We start from the raw sequence: 21,618 nt of genomic DNA, 5'->3' as shown, positions 1-21,618 counted from the left end.
TCGACAATAACATCGTTTATCGTCAATAATATGTGGGACAATAGATCATCCAGCAAAATCTGTTATCGACCCATTCCTACAATTCAGTCTCAGCTTTGGCAAAGGTGGGTGCTGTGGTCCTCTTGGTCAACGTGAAGTGACTGCCTTCTATGACAGCTTATAATAACCTTCTGTCATTTATTACTACTTATTACTGCTTTTATAATATTTGTTATTATCCTCTTTGGATTGTTGGCTGTGACTTCCGTGGCGATGTTTAAACCATTGAACCACGACAACAAAACAACAGCTACATAACCACAAATATGTGGACATAAAACTAAAAATTAAAGTGATGCGTATCCCATCACATGGATGCACTTTAGATTAGGTCTAAAGCTGAATGCAAATACAATTCAACTTATTTATGTATTTATATAGTGCAAATTACAACAAAATGCTGAACAAAATATAAAGTCCATAGTAAGAAAGAAAGAACCCAACAAGATCCACATGAACAAGCATTTAGCGACAGTGGGAAGAAAAAACTCCCTCTTTTTTATAGGAAGAAATCTCAAGCGGGACCAGGTTCAGAGGTGTCAGCCATCTGCTTTGACTGGTAGGGGTTAGTGAACAGAATGGCAAACAGAATAGGATATTTCAACCAATTAGCACTGGCATATCATGTTGTCGTCATGTTAGGAATATAGGAATATACAGAGGTTTCCTCGATGGTCACGAATGTCTATTTATTGATGAGCCATGTACACCCACAGCCCAGTCGCCCTATTTTTCTTCCATGACTCATAAAATTGACGACTGAGAACAACACAAAAGCAGCAGTTTTGGAGAGTGCAGTCAGCTAGTCACTACAAAATGGTCTTGTAGAAAAGAAACATCTAAAATCACATGAATTTAACAGAAAAAAAGCTATGATCCATGAAACCTTCAAATGGAGCTACAATAATAAGATAATAGGTGTCTCTAAATTGACGTGAGCGGACACAATGGCATGCCTAATTGTTGTAAAAGACAATACAGTCAGTCATTTATTGCTGCTGCATAGTAGACATTTCTTTTTAGGTGCCAAACAAAAGAAAGTGCACGTCTCTTGTTCTTGTTCATTCAAACACGAACAACACATGATTTTATTTAAATATTATCACAACTTCTGTGTATTAAAGCACTTATTGGTGAAACTTCCAGTGAGACATGAAGCCATTGCTATTTAAATTCAATAAATGTATTACAATTTGTTTAAAACAAACTCCATACATTTAAATAACTTTATTTGTATATATAATGAACAAACCTCCACAAATCAGACTGTAATTTAATCTTTTATCAAATCCTTCTAATGGCAGCTGGCATATATCAAGCGTCTTAGTAAGTCTTATATTTACTGTTTGTGAGAGCACATTCTTCAGCTGCGTTTTTATCGCTTAAGCGACTGCGGCCCCTGGACGCAAAGTGTGTGTGCAAGGTGGATGTGTGTGTGTGTGTGTGTTCTCTGGGTCCTGACCCTCATATATCAAGGCTGGAGACTGAAATTACCTGTCAGAACAAACTCTTTCCAGCACACCTGCTCGGCAACACACACACACTCACACACACACACACACACACACACACACACACACACACACACACACACACACACACACACACAGATAAATAAACGCTAAAGTCTTTTAAGGCGCACTGTTCACCACAGCAAGGCGAGCTGTACACTTTAAATCTGTCATGACATAACACTCTCCTAAGGGGGAGAGATATTTCTTTTTCTCTTTCAAACACCCACACATGCACACGCACAAGCACGCGTGCACAAAAAGTCCCACACATGCATGAAATATAAATTATATACACCACAATTTGTCACTAGGTTTGAGTGCTGAGCTGGCTGTCACTCTTCGGTGGTCATTTGTCTCCTGTGTTTATGTATTTCTATTTCTTTTTTTTTTTTTTTGAATGGGAAAACATATTTATCTTAGCTGTGGCACTGACTTATTATCACTGGTGTCATGAAAAAATGAGGTAAAACTTCCTCATACAGCCTAACAACACAGCACAAATGGCATAAAAAGAGGTTAATGCCAAATTAGAGCTTTAGATTTTTGTTGTATGTTTTTAAAAAAAATAACCAATTTTCATGTTTACAGTAAGACAAGCTGCCAAGATAATTGTTGTCGCAGACTGCAGGTGAACACCAGAACAATTCAGGGACTACAACTGCTGATCCAAGGGTATAAACTTAAAAGGAGGGACATCCTGCTCACAACAAAGTCATTCCTGAAGAAATAAAAAACAAAACTAGAGTAAAACGGTGCCACAGACTGCAGTGAAATATGTGTCACCAATGCTGTATATTTGTACTTACCACCCATCTGTGCTGTTTTTGTGCACTTGCATGTGTCTGTTAATGTGTTTGCGCGTGCATACGTGTGTGTGTATATGTGTGTACACCATGTCCCCTTGAATCCCCCGACAGCTGCTGATAGTCTAACAACCAACAATGGCCCATCGCCCTGACCTAACCTTGACCAATCATGTTTCTCTTGTCCAAGCCCTCAAGCCCCATTGGCTGAGCTCTGCCACCCACATCAGAGCCATCTGTGGGCACTCATCACCTGGGTAACAACCTGAGGCTGCTGAGCATGCTGGGAAAATACGTATACAGCTGGCTTTTGATATGTGGTTGCGTTGGTGCTATTTCTGCATTTTCTTACTAAAAAAAGGACAAAAGCGGGTATTTCCCTTCAAGTGTAATACAGAGTCCATATATATCTCATTTTACGGCACATAAAATGACTATTACTTTGAATAGAGGCACATAAATGTTAGACAGAAACTCCTTTGTTACTGCTGAAACAGTAGTTTCATTTAAGGCTAATGCAAAAATCCACAAAGTTACATCATCCTCTGTAAATAGCCAGTTTGATAAGATATTACCCAATCGATGCACACAAATAAACACATGTATTTTTCAATTTGCATGGCATCATTTCATTTTGTTGAGGGACTAGATTTTGATAGTTTGAAAAATGTTTTTGAGATCACATTTAAGTGTTTCTGTATTTTAATTTCACACATCATTATCTTTGGAGAGAAAAAAAAGAAGAGGAAAAAAAAAAACCCCAAAAAAACAAAGTACCAGTAGTATTTGGGTTATAAACACAGGTTGCACGGTATTCTCATGCTTTTCTTGCCAAATGGAAAGTCAGACAGAGCTGGCAAGACCTGCAACATCGCATACTAGCTGCTGGGTTTGAGCACATGATGAGAAAGAGAGAAGACGCGATTGAATGAGAGTTGGAGGAATAGATGAGAAGAGGAACAGAAGGCCTCATCAAGGAGCGCTTCAATTTTGGAGTGCACTCATTTGTGGCGGCTTCCCGCGGTTAACTCCAGTCTAAATTTCTTCCCCTGTTTCTTTTTCGTCTCAGCCCAGATAACAATCTCCTTCCTCAACTTTCATTCACATCTTTTTAATTCCCATCTATCTTCATCTCCTACTCTCTGGTCCCCATAGCACAAACTCACAAGCTCTCGATCTTGTATACTGCAATTGCGTCTTTCCCTGCTTTTCTCAATTGAAGTATATTTACTCTAAACAAGGGAGAAAACAAACAACCAAACACACTCTTCCACATCAAAACCACTCATTAGGCCCAAGAACATTTGCTTACTTGTGCAGTGCACTGGGTGGTAGTTTGGTTGTCTTCTCCAACGGGCTGTAACACGATGTCTTGGCTTCAGGAATCTCACCGTACTCTGCCAGCATGGCTGCTGCCGCTGAAGTTATGATGCCAAGACCATCTCGAACTCGCGCCTCCAGCGGGTAGTCCCAGTCATCGTACGACACCGAAATCATTCCCGATGGAAAATCTTCGGGTGTTATTTCGGGGTTTCCTGTTGTGAGCGACGGCACGATCCAAATGTATCCAAATCCGGTGAGGCCCAAGGACCGGGCCTCATCCAGGATGATGACGGCCTCGTCCTTGGAGCAATAAAGCAGGACTACGGGGGACTGGACCTTCTTCAGCATTATCTGAGAGCGACTGTCTTCTTCCACTGCATCCAGAGTAATGATATTCTGCAGATCCCATCCCACGAAACTAAAGGAGAGGAGCAAAAAGTTAATATTTACCTAATAGACTATTAACTCTGTTCAGGTCATGGCAAGGGCATTTGTAATTGTCCATTATAATTAATATCATTGTTAACTCGGACATGAATTCTAATAGGTATAAAGTGCTTATTGTCAAGGGAAACATATTAGGTCTGGATGGAATATGAATGCAAAGCTTCTAATGATGCTCAGCTGTAAACCACATACTCAATCAAAGACAAGAACAACAATGAACTATTAATAGGAAAGGTTTAAAATATGTTTTTGGTCATCATGGTGATAGATGATTGGAGAAAAAAACTGGAGTATATACAAATGTTGAAGGCTCTTTACACAGGATACCAGCTACAGCAGTGTTTTTCAACCTTGGGCTCATCTGGAATTAAAATGGGGTTGCCTGAAATGCCTTGTAATTGTTAAAAAAAAAAAATTATATATATATATATATACTGTATATATATTTTTTTTTAAATTATTATTCTTTTTCAAATACACAATAATTATCAAATAACTATCTTATACTCAAACATTCTCAAATATAAATCTATTTCAAATGCACTTGTCACTTTGTGCACTAATCCTGGCTACTCTGTATTTGTGACACACTTTAATAAACATGATCAAAAACTAATTCGAGAAAAGAAAGATGTCTCTGTTGTCGCCGGACAATGGGGTCATGACCTGAAAAAGGGTGTGCACTTCTGCACTTCAGGCTTTTCCTCATTGAAGAGTTGGTAAAACCAGAGTCGTCGCCAGCCAGTATAAGAAAACTGCAGGGGGCACAAGAACGTTCCGCACTGACTGACCACATTTTGACTATTTCAGATGGCAGATTCTCAAGCTACTTCACTTCCTGCCCTCCATCTGAATTTAGTGCTCTATATCTATATCGCTATACGGCTCTGGCTCTCGCAATGCAGCAATGTGAGTGACGTCACGTGAATCAACAGAGCAGGCTCCGTCCGCGCCGTTAGAGCGTGTAGTCAGTTGCGACAGCCAATCAGATCTCTTGACTTTGAGTAATAAAAAGCTCCCCCTGTAGCGTGGCAAGAGCGGGGTGGGGGTACAGTAGGTTAGCGGGGGGGGCATGGCCTGCAAATGCCCCCCATGACGCCGACACTGGGTAAAACCATAACAAATATATATTTACTCAACTCCAACTCATCTTTTTCAACTGTTTTGTTGGCGTTTTGTCAGATAATTAAGTTATGAAACATATTTTTGTTCCAGAGGGACATTTTTCCTGCACAAATGGAGTGAAAAGCAGTCATGTTTGTAATGAAAGAACATTCTATTAATGATAAAGCAGAAGTTTGCTGTGGTATCAGGATTGCTTTTGATGGCGGAGCTCACCAAGTGTGCATTCAAAATGCACTCACACACAAACACACACACACACAAACACACACACACACAAACACACAGTTGACTGTGATTTTCACAGACTGTGACACATGGTCGAGAAACAAGGGGAGCAGTTAAGCAACATGCCTTAGTTTAACAAAAGGCGGATAGTGTAACATGAGAGTGATTTGGGATTTGCTGTCATGTGGCTGTCCAAAGAGATGATAGTCTACAAACGCTGGATGAAAAAAATTGGTTGAGGCACCGCCAAATGTGCTCATCAACACACGCATGAAGAACGCTAGTGATCCCGCACAAGTGGTAAACATGGACATATGTAGCGCCACTACAAAATGTCATAAATTATGATCAAACATTCTTGTAATGCAACGATACAAATATGGGTCAATACATTGTATGCTTGTTATCCTTGTCACCTTGGTGACAAAACCAATGAAAGCATACTTTAGTAAATAAATAGTTGTTGCAGCTTCTCAGGTATCATGTCCAATAATCTAATTTGTACGTTATTTCACCTTTCAGTCAATCCATTCTGCTATTATTTTAGTCAACGATAATAGATGTTTTAAACCAGTAATAAATATTTATTTAATTCATTTTTTCACTTGTTGTTAAATAAAACATGCCATAATAATTTGACCACGACATTGATTCATGACCAAGTCACACATTTTAGAGCTGATGACAAACCTTTTAATGGTACTGGTTAAAACAATCTCACATAAATATGAGAGGCAGGAGAAGATGGGAATGAAAAACCTAAAATGTGTGCTTTTTTTTATTAATTTTTTTACAGTTACTTATTTCTTATTTCACAATAATAATACTTTTTCGACCAATTTTCTTGATGCATACTTTGATGATTTTGTATGTAGATAAAGGAAGAGAAGCTGATATTGATATAGGACTTTTGGAGTTTCTCACTTTGTTCAGGTTCATATTTTTACTGAACTTTATTGTCCACAACAAAGTCTTACAGTAGAGCATCAAATTAACCAGATATAGTTGTAGTTGTTTTGTGAATTAGACCTATACACCAGTTAAACTGTACCTTTATCTGACTCAAGCCATACATTTATTAATCAGTGATAAATCAGTCTCACTTCTTTTGACATGTTTGAGTGTAATACCCAGTATTTTAACATGGCAAGTGTACAAACAATTTCACGTAAAAGCCTATCATCAGGAACTAAACATCAGAATATTGCTGTATTATCTTAATTGTTATCAAGCCAAACATTTGACAGATCCTGTAGTCGTAGGTGGGTCATTTCAACAAATGGCCCACGCATTTTGGTCTCATTTTTTTTTTTTTTTACCAATTATTCCGTAAAGTTTTAGTTTGATCAAATGAATACTTTTTGAAATATGGCCAATATAGTGTTGTGGTCCTTGATTTTCTTCCTTTTATATCTTCCAACATCTCAGGAACTACATCATATAGGACACTGACATTTGGTGTAGTACTACAGCTCTATATAATCTATCGGAATATACAAAAAAAATCTGCTTTACATGCCAGCTCCTCAAAATCTGAAAAACGTTTCAGGCTCGAACATGTTCTGGCCTTCAGTTAAAAAAAAAAAAAAAAAAAAACTTTGCATAAGCCTCAGATCCCTGTAATTTTAGTAGCTTGAACTATGTACATAGACTGTTCACATCATTAATGATTAGTCACATGAATGCATTTGTTCTTGGGTGACTCTTAAAATCTGAAAAATATTTTTTTTTTTTTTACTATTTTCAGTGGCCCATAAATAAATGTGAGAATGTAAAAAAAAAAAAAAAAATCTGATCTCTGTTTTAATTCTTTGTTTAAAGACGATTCTTTCTTGGTACTATTTCATGCAACTAATACATAAAAAGGATTATGAGACAGAGACAAGCTACAATGGCCTAATGTAAAGGATTTGCAATTCAATTTTGGGTTATTTCACCAATACGAGAGGTGAAAAAATGGTAAAAAAAAATGTGTGCGTGGGATGTCCTGGAAATGTGTTGAAATGACATGGAATGTCTCAGTAGCAGTGTGATTAGTTGATCTCACCTGTTGTCTACAGTTGTTTTTAAGATGTTGATGAACTCTTGGTATCCGGGGAACTTTGACGTAACAATGGAAAAGATGTGCCAGTCGTACTCCTCCATGATGTTGAGCATCAGCAGAGCTTCCTGTTGAATGGATGCACCAAACTGGAAGAATGTCGACTTTACATCCTGGAAAGAAAACAGGAGAAAATGCCACACATTTAATATTCATTCACTGCTTGAACTCATTTTTAACCTCTTAAAATATAGACCAGGCATTGAGAGCTCTTTGGAAAACCATGAATCAACAGAATAAGTTAAAATCAGGTGGGAGACAGGTAAATACAGTATGTTATTGTAGTCACTGATCTGCAAATGGTTAAATATCATCAGTTCTTCCATATACATACCTTACCTGCTTAAATTGTCCTGTCATATATGGTGGTGGTGCTTGTGCAAGCTTACTCAGGGCTACAACACACAAACACAATAATACCTAACATTTGTTTAGGAATTTAAGGAGGAAATCTAAAATCCCTCACAAGTTAAGGAAAAGTCCTGCAAACTCTCTCGCTTACCTATGAAATAGTTGAATGAGGGATGAGAATCTATAAATCCACATTGGTGCAAGGAGCGACTGCTGGCTTTGCTCTGACTCACTTATATCCACACCATTAAAACTGTAAAAAGCATTAGCTGCTTAATTTGGTCCAATGCTGGCAAAAGAATGGAGCGAAGAAGGGAGAAAAAGAAACACTGCTTCAGGTGAAAAAAAAATTAAAATGAATTCACTAAAGCTGTAGCCAGAACAACTGTGTTTATTAGATTGTGCTGTGTTAAATGAAGTGAAATGAATATAATGAGAGGAAAAAACCCAACATCTTCCTAAAAAGTAACAATAGAAAACCAAAGTCGTAATTGTAAATGTAACCATTTAATGCATCATTTTATTAATGATATCGACTAGGAATGACAAAGTTACTTCTCTTGGGTCTATGGTTACACAATGCACACTATAGATGAAAAACCTAGATTTTGCATTCAAGTGTGTAGAAAATGTAAAGATTTATGTTTTAAAAAAAACATTATATATGTGTGTTTTCAACAACTATTTTTTAAAAAAGCATGACATAATGGTGGTATGCTCAAGACCACACTATGTGAGACCAATATTTGCCAAAGACCAGAATGCACCGAGACAAGACAAGACCAAGACTTTTGGGAGTAGAGACCAAGTCAAGACCAAGACCATAGAAAAGAAAAAAAAAAAAAAGATCAAAACTACAGAAATTCTTTTTTTTTTTTTAATGCCAAGGTGAAACAGTTAAAGATCATTCTCTCTTTACTTTCAGTTCTCTTTTAATTACATTTAAAGGACAAAAACAAGGTCTCTGCAACTCTTTCAAAGCACACCATGCAAAAACATTTCAACTCTTAAATTTGTTCAGTTTAATTCTTGCAAAAACAAACAAAAACAAAAAAAAAAAAAACTAAGTAAAACCTTTTCTGTGCTCTAAAGCCACTAAAATTCCAGAATTAATATCTGAAAATAAGATGTTTGTCAGGTGAATGAGACCATTCAGAGGTTTTTCTGACTAGTAGTAAGATGAACTGTTTTTGCTGGTTTCTCAAACAAGGCAATGGAAAAGACTTCCAGGGAAGCAGAACAATAAATGTTTTAAGTCAAATTACATAAATAATAATAATCAGGAACAGTTCCAAGTGTTTCTCCTTATTATCACATTAATGAAGTTGAAGAATAGCAGATCAGTGCTGATCTCTACTGGTCTTGATAGAAAACCCTGATTCTGGCCAGTCCGAAAAGGAGACAAGAACAAGACCAACAAAATGTGGTCTCAAGACTGGTTTCTAATATACTATGAAATAGCATAACACATTTGTATAAAACTGGTAGAAACATGGTTCTTGATACCCAAGAAGCTGTTTCGTGAAGACTTAAAGCCTAAACAGAAAAAAAAAACAAATATTTAAGAGTTTTTCCCAATCGTTATAGCAAAAAAATCAATTTACTACTTCCAGCAAGACTCTTTTTGTCTTCTTTTTGGAATAATATGTTAAGGTTTGAAATCCACTTTGATCTCCTGACATGTTACGACTGCCAGTCTCCATCAGAGGTGTCTGTTGATCGCAGACAACTGTTCCTTAGGAAAGTGGATTTCCTAAGGAATAGTTGTCTGAATAAACTAAACCGGAACCTATTTTTGAAAAATGAAGACAAAAATAATCTTGCTGGAATTACTACGTGGAAGTCAAGGAAACTTCAAAGGAAACATCAAAGTGACGCCTCTGACAAAGACTGGCAGTCATCAGTCAGAACATCAAAGTTAATTCCTTAAGGAACTGTTGTCTGAGTAAAGGAAACCTTAACATATTAAATCGATTCACTAAGTATCTTTCAGTTCTGTTCACTTTATGACTTCACGGGTCCCTGTGCAGCCCTACAAAGCATTTTATTTAGACAGATACACATGTAGGCTGATAAATAGCTATAGCAAAGCAGCGTAAACCGGGCTGGGACTGAGTACAGGCCATGGCATTTGCTGCCATATCAGTCAGCAGTATATAATTTCATTGCTGCATGCATGACCAGGCATTTCTTTCTCTACTGTCTTAATAGCCTGGAATAATGTAGGAATTGCATGTTTGCATTATTTGTGTCAGTGTGGGTGAATGAGAATGTAATGACTGCATGGTTTCACCCCGTATCAGGACTCGTGAGCGCTCTTTAATGCTATTGTGTCTGTGTGCAAGGTAGGTTCACTCGCTCTTCAGACTCAAGAGCTTTTCAGAGGCTCTCGGCTTGGATCTGTACGTATGGGTGAGTGTGTGTGTGTGTGTGTGTGTGTGAGCTCCAATGGGGTAGAAACTGAAGCAAAGCCTGACCATGGTGGGACAGGAGAGAGGTCGCGCTATAAGACTTGTCAGTTTCTGTCTTCATCACAGCCACAGCCCATAAACCTCCCCTTTGCTGGGATATTAAGAGGGCTGTGCACACGCGTGCTTATGGTACACACGTAACATATGAGGATGTATATGGGAATACAAAATAATGAGGTAATGGTTCATTAGGTTTTTTTTCTTGTGTTTCCAGTACTTATTAACAGTTTTGGCAACAACATGGTGTCTATGGAAGCCCAGTCCCTCCAGTAAAAAAAACTAAGAAAAGCAAAATTATAATTATAAAAAAAAAGTTATAATTATGAGATACTTAGTCATAACTATGATATACTAAGTCATAATTATGAGATAGTATTATTATGACTTGGTATCTAATAATTATGACTTCGTATCTCATAATTATGACTTAACAGTTCAAAATAATGACTTAGTATCTCATTATCATGATTAACACTTCATAATTATGACTTAGTATCTCATAAGTATGACCTAGTATTTCATAATTTTGATATAACATCGCATAATTATGACTTAGCATCTCAAAATTATGAATTAGTATCTCATAGTTATGACAGTATCTTATAATTATGATTTAGCATTTCCTCATTATGACAGGATTTCATAATTATGACTTAGAATCTCATAATTATGACTTAGTATCTCACAATTATGACTTAGCATTCCAATTATGAATTAATGTCTAATAATAATGATTTATTATTCATTTTTATTATAATTATTTTCCTTTTTCTGTTTTTTTTTTTTTTGTACTGGTAAAAATGGGCTTCCATAGGCGTCTGTGGTTAGCTTAAAGCTTTGGAATTCTAATTTGTTTGTTTTTTAACCAATATGCTCCTTTTTAACGCATGTATTTGTATAATTTACAATAAAATGCAACACATTCAAATATACAGGACACTGTGGCCAAAACATAAATTTAAGAGGCATCTCAGGTGAGTGGAGTAGAAAACTGTCATGCAACAATAACAAAATCACGTATTCACTCATTCACATTTCAGGCCAACCTGAGGCTTAAGGGAACAAACCAAATTTCACTGAATCTCTTCATTCCAAACCCAATAAAGCTGGAAGGAAAGTTGAAGAATGAGACTCCTGCACCAACCGTAACGTGCCCTCCAGTGTCCTCACTACAATGCATCCTTAAGTCCGCTGCGATATTTTCTGTTTCTTATTTCACTTTTTTTTCCCTCAAGCAACCAAAATGAGTTGCAAAAAATAAACAAAATACAGAACAAAATATAGAGCTTTCTATTTTTATTCTGGCAAAGTTCTGTGGTGCATTGGTTAGCCATGTTGTCAATCAGTGCAGAGATCACAGGTGGGATAGGCTCTCACAATACTACCTGAATAAATGTACAGTTACATGATCTATGAAATAAATAGAGTTTTGCTCAGTGTAATGATAAATAGCCCTAATCCACAAATGTTAACACTGCTTTCATTATTAACATAATGAGGGGCCAGGCTGCTTAAAATGCCTGAGGAAAATCAGAGAAAATCATACTTCCATTGCACGAACAATCACCAAATTTTGCACAAAGTTCCAGTCCTATTCCAGACTGCCTCAGCTGCAAAAACAGGCCGACTGTCCTGAATGTGGCGCGACAGTAAGCCTCTTAAATTCAAAACTAGGGATGCACCAAAATGAAAATTTGTGGCCAAAGCCGAAGCCGAATAAAATATAAACGCTTGGACGAATACCGAATAATACCGAATATCGAATGCGGTTCTTAAATTTTTTTTAATAGTGCATAAATAGCCTAAAATACATTTTTAGACATGGTTTTTAAAGAAAGTAAATATTTATTGAATATTCTGACATTTTTTAAATATTCCAGGAGCCTTTTCTTTTCAAAAAAAAGCACAACAAAGTTTTTCATTTATATTAGCCCTTCAAATAAAACAAAACATGCATTCCAAAAAAAACTAAAGTGCATTAAAGGGGAGGTGTGATGAAAAAAAAAATCACTTAATAATGGTTTTGCTCCAGTGATATACATCCCTTTAGCCTCATTCAGATGGACAAAGTTGACAAAGTTCAGTTTCCTCCCTCACTTGTTATTCCATATTTTGTAAAAAGTCAGCTTTAAACGGGCGAGTTGGATTTTGCCCACATTGGCAGGTGACGTCACCTAACACGCCTCCTAGAATGTGAGCTCCTCCCTCTCCAACTATCTAACAACTAAAACAACACTGCGGTTTAATATAGAATGTGTATTATACTTTATTGCTATATATGTAAATGCAAACTGCACTACTGGACGCACAAACTGCACTACTTTTTCTGCTGTTGATCGTGTTGGGAGTCACTGCTTGGAGCCAAGGACCCACTGTTTACACACATCAGCTGTTAGCACTCCATGCTAATGCTACACCAGTCTGTGCAGCGAGACCTGGTGTAGTGTAAGGAGGAAACGATAAAGATGTTTACGGATTCATGGCTGACAGCGCTAACAACGGACTCGGTTGTGGAATTGGACGGTTTCCAACTTTTATGCGGTGACGAATGATGGAGAGCGGTAAGCGTAAAGAAGAGAATCTGGCTGTGTTTGTGAGTGGAAAGGAGGCGTTGCTGCAGCTGCTGCTACTGGTTCTGCAGCACACACACTTTTTCGACACAAAATTACTGCACGTTGTTTGATTGCGTCATTGCGTCACACGCTACTATCCTTGCTTTTAACTCACGAAACCAAAGGCCGAATGTGGATTTTTTTTGCAATATTCGGCCGAATACATTCGGTGGCCAAATATTCGGTGCATCCCTATTCAATACTTTGAAAATGAACAACAAATCATCCATATGTGCTACAGATTTGCAACATTCAAAAAAATGTAGCCACAATACTGAAGACACTTTTGTACAATCAAACCTACTGCAAGTTATGAAGTCCATCCCTGTTTATTTATCAAAAAAACTGCAAAACTTATTAAACCTATCTTCTCCAGCAACTTCTGCTCAACTGAAACCAAATTTGCTACATCACATTTTCAGACTGTCCTACACCAACAGTCACACACATATTTTTGATATATTGAATAATGAGCCCACACTGCATCAAAACTGTAAACGGTGTTGTAATCATACTTGCAGATTCATGCTAAATACATTTTGAGTGTTCATAAAAAATGACAAAATGTTGGCATCGTGGCAGACGAAGTTTGGTAAATAGCAGAATTTTATCTCAAAAACTGAATTATTTTTTACAGCATTTTGAATTTTGCTCTGATGCAAACAATTGGAGTAAATGCAAAAATGGCATTTTTAAACATCATTCAGTACTTCTAGAGCTAATAACTCATTGCTAAAACAAATGACTAACCTCTCCATGCTGTCGGGATGCAATCAGTGTTGTTTTAAATTTCTGGTATATAACTGAATTATTGACAGCTGTTTAAAATCTGCCTTTGAAAGCAAACAGCTGCTGTATTGTTTTGCCTAAATTTGCCTTTCCCCGACCATTGCTGCACAGCAGCTATAATCATGCTCATTTTCTAAAGCAGGCTGTGGCGTCGACAAACCGTTTGCTATTAAAATAACACTCAACCTCAACAGATTTTTCAAGCCGACTGACACCTTCTTTAGTGTTGATATCGAGTGATAAAAGACAACCACACCTTTAACTGCAACACTGTGTGTGATCCTAAATAACACCATGAAAGCATCTCCACTTGTAGTCAAAACTTTAGTTATTAAGCTAATGTCTAGTTTGTTTAATATCATGCCTATAGTTTGCTTACCATCTTGAAATGTAAATAAGAAAACAGGGTGGTAATGAAAAAGATAACCAAGACACAGGGATGAACATGCCATCTGGCATACCAGACATCGTCCCGGTGGGCCGTCGACCCAAAGTGGGCCGGTCCAATCCAAAAATGGTTCAAAAGTGGCAAAAACGTGCCAAAAAAAGAGTGAAAAGTGACTAAAATGGGCCAAAAGCAGTCAAGAGTGGCCAAAAAAATAGAAAAATAAAGAGGAACCAGTTGGTATGTAATGGGAAAAAGTAACTTAAATGAGCAAAATGTGGCAAACAATAGTGAAAAAGGGCAAAAATGTGGAACAAAAAGAGACAAAATGTAGGGAAAAAAGAAAACAAGTGGTATTTATTGAGCAAAAGGTAGTTTATTTGGATGAAAAGTGACCACAAAAATTCAAGAAAGGACAAAAAACAGATTAAAGGGTTAAAAAGAACAGACAAAAATGGCCAAAAAAAAGGAAGAAAAAGGGTATTTATTGGCAAAAGATAGCTAAAGTCTGAAAAAAGTGTCAGAAATTTTTTAAAAAGGGCAAAAATGAGACAAAGGAAGTTGCAAAATGGCCACAAAACAAAGGGGTTACAAAGTTTCTCCCTTTTAAGGTTTTCTGGGGGGAAAATAATTAATATTAAGACATAAAGAGCCACATGTTGAGCATCACTGACTTAATAACAGCTTCTCCATGATGTCCTCTGATAATGTAGTGGACTGGTCTGGACACAGAATACCAGGGGCTGGATTTTGGTCTCAGTCCATCCCTGCCAAGCCGTAAACTATTAGTACGGCTAAAACTAAATAATTGCACTGAGAACAATCTAAAGAGCCACTGAAAAGACAAAACAATCGGAGAGTGGCAGGCAGAGAAGTTCCAGTGACATTTAATCCCAGACAGTGAGACTGAATGCAGCACAGACAGAGAGAACAGAGTGATGAAGCTGATTGAGCTCATCATTCATGACATCAAATAAACCTCCTCCCTCTTTCTGTGTCATGTCACTGTCTTCCACTCACGGCTTTAGTGTGTGGTGCCACAAACACACACACACACACACACTCGTACGCACACGCAGAGCCATTCGCAGCTCGTTTTCCTCTTCACTGTGTCTGTCATGATCTCGCACTTTTTTGGCACTGTTGTATAAACCGTCTCACACACAAGCGCACACACGTGCTGCGTGACAGTGACGCACACTGGTGTTAAAATGCACCTACTGTGTACCCCACAGGGTAGGACATTGTGTGTAAGTTGAAATCAAGGGGAGTTAAAAATAGAAGTCTTTATTTCCTCCTCTGCTACAGATAGCATCATGCAGCGTCCCGTCTGATGATAAACACGCGCAACAGCGTCACACATACACGCTACCTGTAAAAGCTGCACAGATGTATCACACAATGAATTTACATCAGACGCCAATGGGTCTCTCTCAAAACAGCTGCACTTTATTTGAAGGATTCCACTATTTTTCCCTTATTCCTTGGTGGCAGATAATTGAATGTATACAGTATATAATACAGGACCGGATATAAATAACAGCAGCGAAACAATTCTTAGCCCTCACTATTTACACCAAAACAAGATAATACTGAATGACAGCCAAGCTTTAAAAAGCAAACGTTTCAAACAGAACAGGAAATATACAGTATGTAGGGCAGCAACCTATGAACTATTGTAAAGCTTTTGTTGAAAGGGAAATAAAGTATGATCCTGTTTGGTTTTTCTATTCGTGGTTGGTTAATGTATCGAGCCGACCCTGAGTGAGTTCATCTTGAAACAAAGTCTGCACATTAGAAACGTCAGCCGCAGCTGAATCAGCTTCCAGTTACATAAGAGATGTTTAAGACACAATCTCCATTGTGCTGATCTAACTTAGGTCTGACTTTACAGCCAAATTAGATTTTTTTTATTATAAACGGCATTAGAATTTTATTACAATTGTTATGTCTGTAGGTGTAAGTAATTCTCAAGTATGGGCACATAGAGCACTGGAGGATCAGCTTGGGGTCAACTGAATCTATTTTTTTTTTACAGTACACAACTATATGTATCGTATTTTTTTGTATTCATTAATTATGGTTATGATTATGGTACTAGTAATGATTATATATATATGAGCTATATGAGCTAAAACAATATAAAGAATAAAGCTGCTGGAAATGAATTATTTTTTTTTCAGATAAATCCATAGTGTAGGCCTCAGAGATCAATAAATCAAAAAGAAATCTTGAAAACTGCAGCTCGCAATTTTGTTCTCATCTTCTCTGTAAACAAACCTTTTGATCACAATTTTTGTGCATTGCATTGTGGGATGTGCAATCCTGTAAATCGATGCAAAGAAGCTTCATACTAGGGATCGACCGATATTGATTTTTTGTGGCCGATGCCGATGACCGATACGGACTGCCAATTTTCTTGAACATATTTCTGCTCTCTGTAAAAAAATGCGAATCGGCAAACACAGCAGCCCGCATCGGCCGATGCCGACACACGTAAAAAACGCAAAAATCGACCGATAATATCGGCCGGCCAATGTATCGGTCTATCACTACTTATTGATTGGCTTGACACCACTTTTTGCTTTAGTATGTTTCCCAGTATTTCCCGAATAAATTCAGAATATGGTAATCTTACATACATATTATACAATTATATTCACCTGTCTTTGGGACTCCATATCCCACAATCCCTTTTACATCTTTTTTTAAGCACACAATCTTTCATTTATTGATCTATGTGGCCTATACTATGGACTTATCTGGTAAAAAAAACACAAAAAAAAAAAAAAAAAAAACTTAAAGCACCTTTAAGATTCCAACCAAAATCAATAACTCAAATAGTAATAAAACTGTAAATGTAAGGACTAATTAAATCATTAAAACTCCACCTGTAATCTAGAGTAGAGTTTCTCAAATGGGGGTACGTACGGGGCACTCCAGGGGGTATTTGAGAGATAATCCGAAAAATAACAAATTAAAGCAATGACAAATATTGGGGTTTGATTGTTTTGTTTTTTAAAAATGATAATGGATCTTGATTAGAACATGAACTGGGCAGGAGATGACGGGAAATGATAAAATCTATAGACATAAATCTATTCAGGAGGCACTAAATACTATTTAAACCATTTATTTACATTCTTTAAAATGTGTTATCATTAATTCCATCATTATGCTTTACAGTTGTTTTTTCAAAGTATTCTGAGCAAAAAAAATGTTTTTAGTTGAGCCTAAAAAGTTTGAGAACCCCTGAGTAAGTAACCCTGGCATCAATATGAAAGAAATGGAACACAAAAACTCCATCTATAACATATATTACTTATCTTTTGACCTGATTTATAATTTGAATAACCTTGTTTTACAAAACACCACATTTACTTGTACCCATTTATGTAACAAGCTTACTGCTGTCAAATATCTAAAAAGAAAAAAAGGAGATGGAAACACACACTAATACGTGACAATTATGGGATGATCTCCTCTAATGTCCGAGACCCACTGAAAGATAGATACACTACAAACATTGTGTTAAGATGTAATCCAAAAAAACTCAAGAATCCACTAAGGCGAGCAAGGAAAACACAAGCCAATTACAAAGCCAAGTCTATTGTGCTGAAAAATGTAAATTTCACGTCCCACATTTCATGCAGAAAAAACCCTTCCAAGAGGTACAAACATTTTTTTTTTTCCCCACTCAGCCTACTAAAAAACTCTCATCATTGAGCCACTGAGAATTGAAACTTTCTCACACCAGTACTTTTCTCCTCTGGGTTTATGTAGAAACACTTTCACCACCATGTAAAAGAGAACTTTTCTTCTTTTTCATACATTAGAAGAGACTTTCTCAAGCTGATATAGCATTTCAGTTCAGGAGTTAAGGATACAGCTTGTTAAAGCAAGTGTATATTGGAGAATACAGGTTAAAAAAAATAAAACAAAACAAACAACACCACCATGGGATATGAAATCATCCAGGTCACTATAATAATAACAATAACAATAACAATAACAATAACAATAATAATATTAGTACAGTGATTGATTATTATTATTTTTACCTTGTACAATAGCCCACATCCATGAATGTATCTATGAATATGTATAGCCGCCTTATTGAGTGTGGTTTGTGATTTTGTAATACCAAGAAAATGTTCAATAAAAAAATTTAATTACCAAAAAAAAAAAAAAAAAATCAAAACGTATTAAATGTAAATATGTTGTTCATTATAAAATCACACAATTCATGTTCAAAGCCAAATAAATGCTGTTCCAGAAGGCGATCAAAAATACCAGTAAATACAGCGTGTTTACCGTACCAAAGGCAAGATTGGAACTAAAACGAAGATGTGTCTGTCTGTACTTTGGGTTAAATTGTGGAACAATGTTGATAAATAAAAATAATGAGTGACACAAATGTCAAAATATGTTTTAAAAAGTTATGTAAAGCAGTAGAAATATGTTTGTAGTGTTGTAAGTGTTGTATATATATAAAAAAAACCCAAAACAAAACATGTATTACATTATTATTTGAAAAAGGCAGCTCAATATTACTTTGTTGAATGCTTGCATTTCTTGTGTGTGTATTATTTGAGAAAAGTCATTTGAACGTAATGATTTATGTTGGACTTATGAGTATTTTTGCTTCTCCCTGTTTCAGTCTTGTTACAGTATAGATTTTCAAATTGTGATTCATGTTTGAAGATTTTGGCTAGAATGAAACAAACTGGAAACTGAAACTGTGCCAACTGGGTGCTCAAGTGGAAAAAAAAAAAAAGAATAATTGTTTTGTCATTTGATGTTTTAGCTCAACTGGTTCACAAATGCATATCCACACACAAAACTGTACAAACACATAATTTCCCCCCCTAAAAGTGGTATTACCAAGCAACATTTCTGCAGTATAACCTTTTAAACAAATCTAAAGCACTGTTTTGCAGACAAATAAAGACATTGCAAGCGTTTTTCGACTTTACCGCATTCCGGCGTTTTAAAACAATGACCATACAGTATCTCATGATGGCACCGTGCTATGCAATGTTGTGTTGGGAAGAGGGGAGGGAATACATCCATTGTTTGTGCTGGATTATAATTGGAAATAGGAAAACTGTAGTCTTCAACTGCAGTAGGTGCAGCACACAGATGCACACACACACACACACACACACAGAGATTATTAAACAAGGCTGTACCATAGTTGACGTCATAGAGGAATATTTTTGGCATGAACGGTCCATTTCAGCAGATAACACACTCACACAAGGAGAATGAAACCGATTCAAAGTTTATCACAAGGGAGCAGGTTTTTTTTTGTGTGTGTGTGTGTGTGTGTGTGTGTGTGTGTGTGTGTGTGTGTGTGTTACGGCCGTGGCTCCTCTGTCAGGACTTTTTAACAAGCAGCCGAGCCCCCCGTAGGGGAAACACTGACAAAATAGCATCATCTCTCCCTCTCTCTCCCTTTCTCTATCCTCTCTAATAAGTCCAATATCTTCTCCTCTGTGTCTTCCTTTCTTTCTGTTAACTCTGTCCAGGGGCGTTGTCTTTTCCTTTTCTCGCCACCGTCGCATTCATCCTGCCCTCTCCCACCCACTTACTATCTCTTTGGATAAAGCTGATATTCTCTTGCACTCCTTTGGGGACACAGCATTGCAACTAAACAGGAAGGGCCACCGTTTGCGGTTCTATCACAGCTGACTTTAAGATACGTGTTCGGCTCGAGGCCTCTTGATGAAATGAACAGGTCTAGACAATTAATAAATATTAGTGTTATTCAATAATCTGAGTTAAAATGGAAAGAAATGATGTTGACCAGTAGTCATGGCAACCGAGGATGAGTTATAACAGCTCTGTTGACAGGTGGTCATAGTAACTCAAAAGCAGTGATGACACCTCAGTGATGACACCGGTCAAATTATTAGTGTTAATAATTAATCTGAGTTAAAATGGAATAAAGTGATGGTGACCGGTGCCATCACTGCTCTTGAGTTACTATGACTACCTGTCAACAGAGCTGTTCTAACGTATCCTCAGTTGCCATGACTACCGGTCAACATCAGTTTTTTTTTTTTTTTTTTTCATTTTAACTCAGATCAATAATTAACTTGAATAATTATTAATTGTCTCAACATGTTAATTTTATCAAGCGGCCTCGAGCCGAACAATACGCATCGCAAAATATACACGTAAAGAAATAATTAGATTTAACTCAAGGGCTATTAGACATGATTGCTGGTAATCGTTGCTTAAAGTATTTAGAAAGATGTCACACTAAGTTTATAAAGATGGTGGAACACCCTTCAGGGAGAGTAAAGGTCCCTTGGGGAGCTCTTGTTCTCTGCTTCACGCCGTCTACGAAACGGCAGAGTTGGAACTGTCGCCCCCTGCGGTCACAGATTTTGTTGGGTCACGGATTTTGATTAACCTCAAACAAGAGGTTTACATCGGCATCTTTAACTTTTACTGAATTTTTTAGAGCAACCAAAAGCAGCACGAGTTGTCATTTTGACTGATAAAGCTGCAAAATGATCCAAAAAGGAGGCTGAATGCTTCACTCCAATAGAAACAAAAGGCTAAAAGGGGCTAATCGCGTCATCACGTGATTTGAAGATGACAGAACACAGGTCCTAAAACGGTAAAGTAGTCCCATTTTTAAAAGGTAAAAAAACAAATATGGTGCAAAATAATGCACGTTGCATAGACCTTCTGCTAATTCGGCGATATATTGCAATATATCACTGTGAGTTTATCGGATCGATCCAAAAAATGTCCAAAACAATTATTTTAATCATGTTTTTTTAACAAAAAAAACATTTCATTACGCTAACCAATTAAACGCCTTGTCACTGGGTGTATGAGGTTAATTTTTTTTTTTTTTTAAGAATTTAAGAACTTCACATAATCAGAATCTGCTGTAGAAGCAAAAGTTAAACTTTTTAGAAATATGTAATTGACAGTTTGATAAAAAAAATACCACTTGTTTTTGATATTGGTACTTGAGTTACTGTTAAATACCATTTACTTGTTCTCGCAAGTTTTTAAAAAATGTAATAAATTGTATATCATGCTATTTTGTATGTGTAAACATTGCGGTGCATAGTGTATTGTTTAGTATCGGGATATGTTGTATCGTGACATGTAAATTGTTAATCGCATCGTCAGATTCACGGCAATGCACAACCCTAGTTGATAAATGTTTGAACATTTCTAACATAATAAAATCTTGTCAAGACGTCTTGAGTTGTGGGTTAATACTGGGCTGCACATTGCCTACCGTTTGAGTTACAAACTACAATCAAATAAAAACAATAAAACACTAGCATATCTGTGCAAACAATAACAATGATTAAAAAAATGGTGACACCACAAAAAGATGCAATTTAATTAGTCTAATTTTCTACTGAAAGATATTAGTCTGTCCTGCACTTTGACTAGTT

General features: G+C 36.8%; 1 protein-coding gene across 3 annotated transcripts in view; it reads right to left on the bottom strand.

Moving 5' to 3' along the window:
- Positions 1-21,618, bottom strand: part of grin2aa (glutamate receptor, ionotropic, N-methyl D-aspartate 2A, a) — a 198,846-nt gene that overhangs the window by 52,634 nt on the left and 124,594 nt on the right. For all 3 annotated transcript variants that reach the window (XM_028454435.1, XM_028454434.1, XM_028454436.1), the window contains 2 exons: positions 7,524-7,690; positions 3,669-4,097 (listed from right to left, as the gene is read on the bottom strand). In XM_028454435.1, coding sequence (XP_028310236.1) covers positions 3,669-4,097; positions 7,524-7,690 — 596 coding nt within the window. The remainder of the gene's footprint in view (positions 1-3,668; positions 4,098-7,523; positions 7,691-21,618) is intronic.

Source organism: Gouania willdenowi, chromosome 8 (assembly GCF_900634775.1).
Source record: "Gouania willdenowi chromosome 8, fGouWil2.1, whole genome shotgun sequence".
NCBI lineage: Eukaryota > Metazoa > Chordata > Actinopteri > Blenniiformes > Gobiesocidae > Gouania > Gouania willdenowi.
The sequence above is the reverse complement of the archived record's forward strand: the minus strand, read 5'-3'. Positions and strand labels throughout refer to the sequence as shown.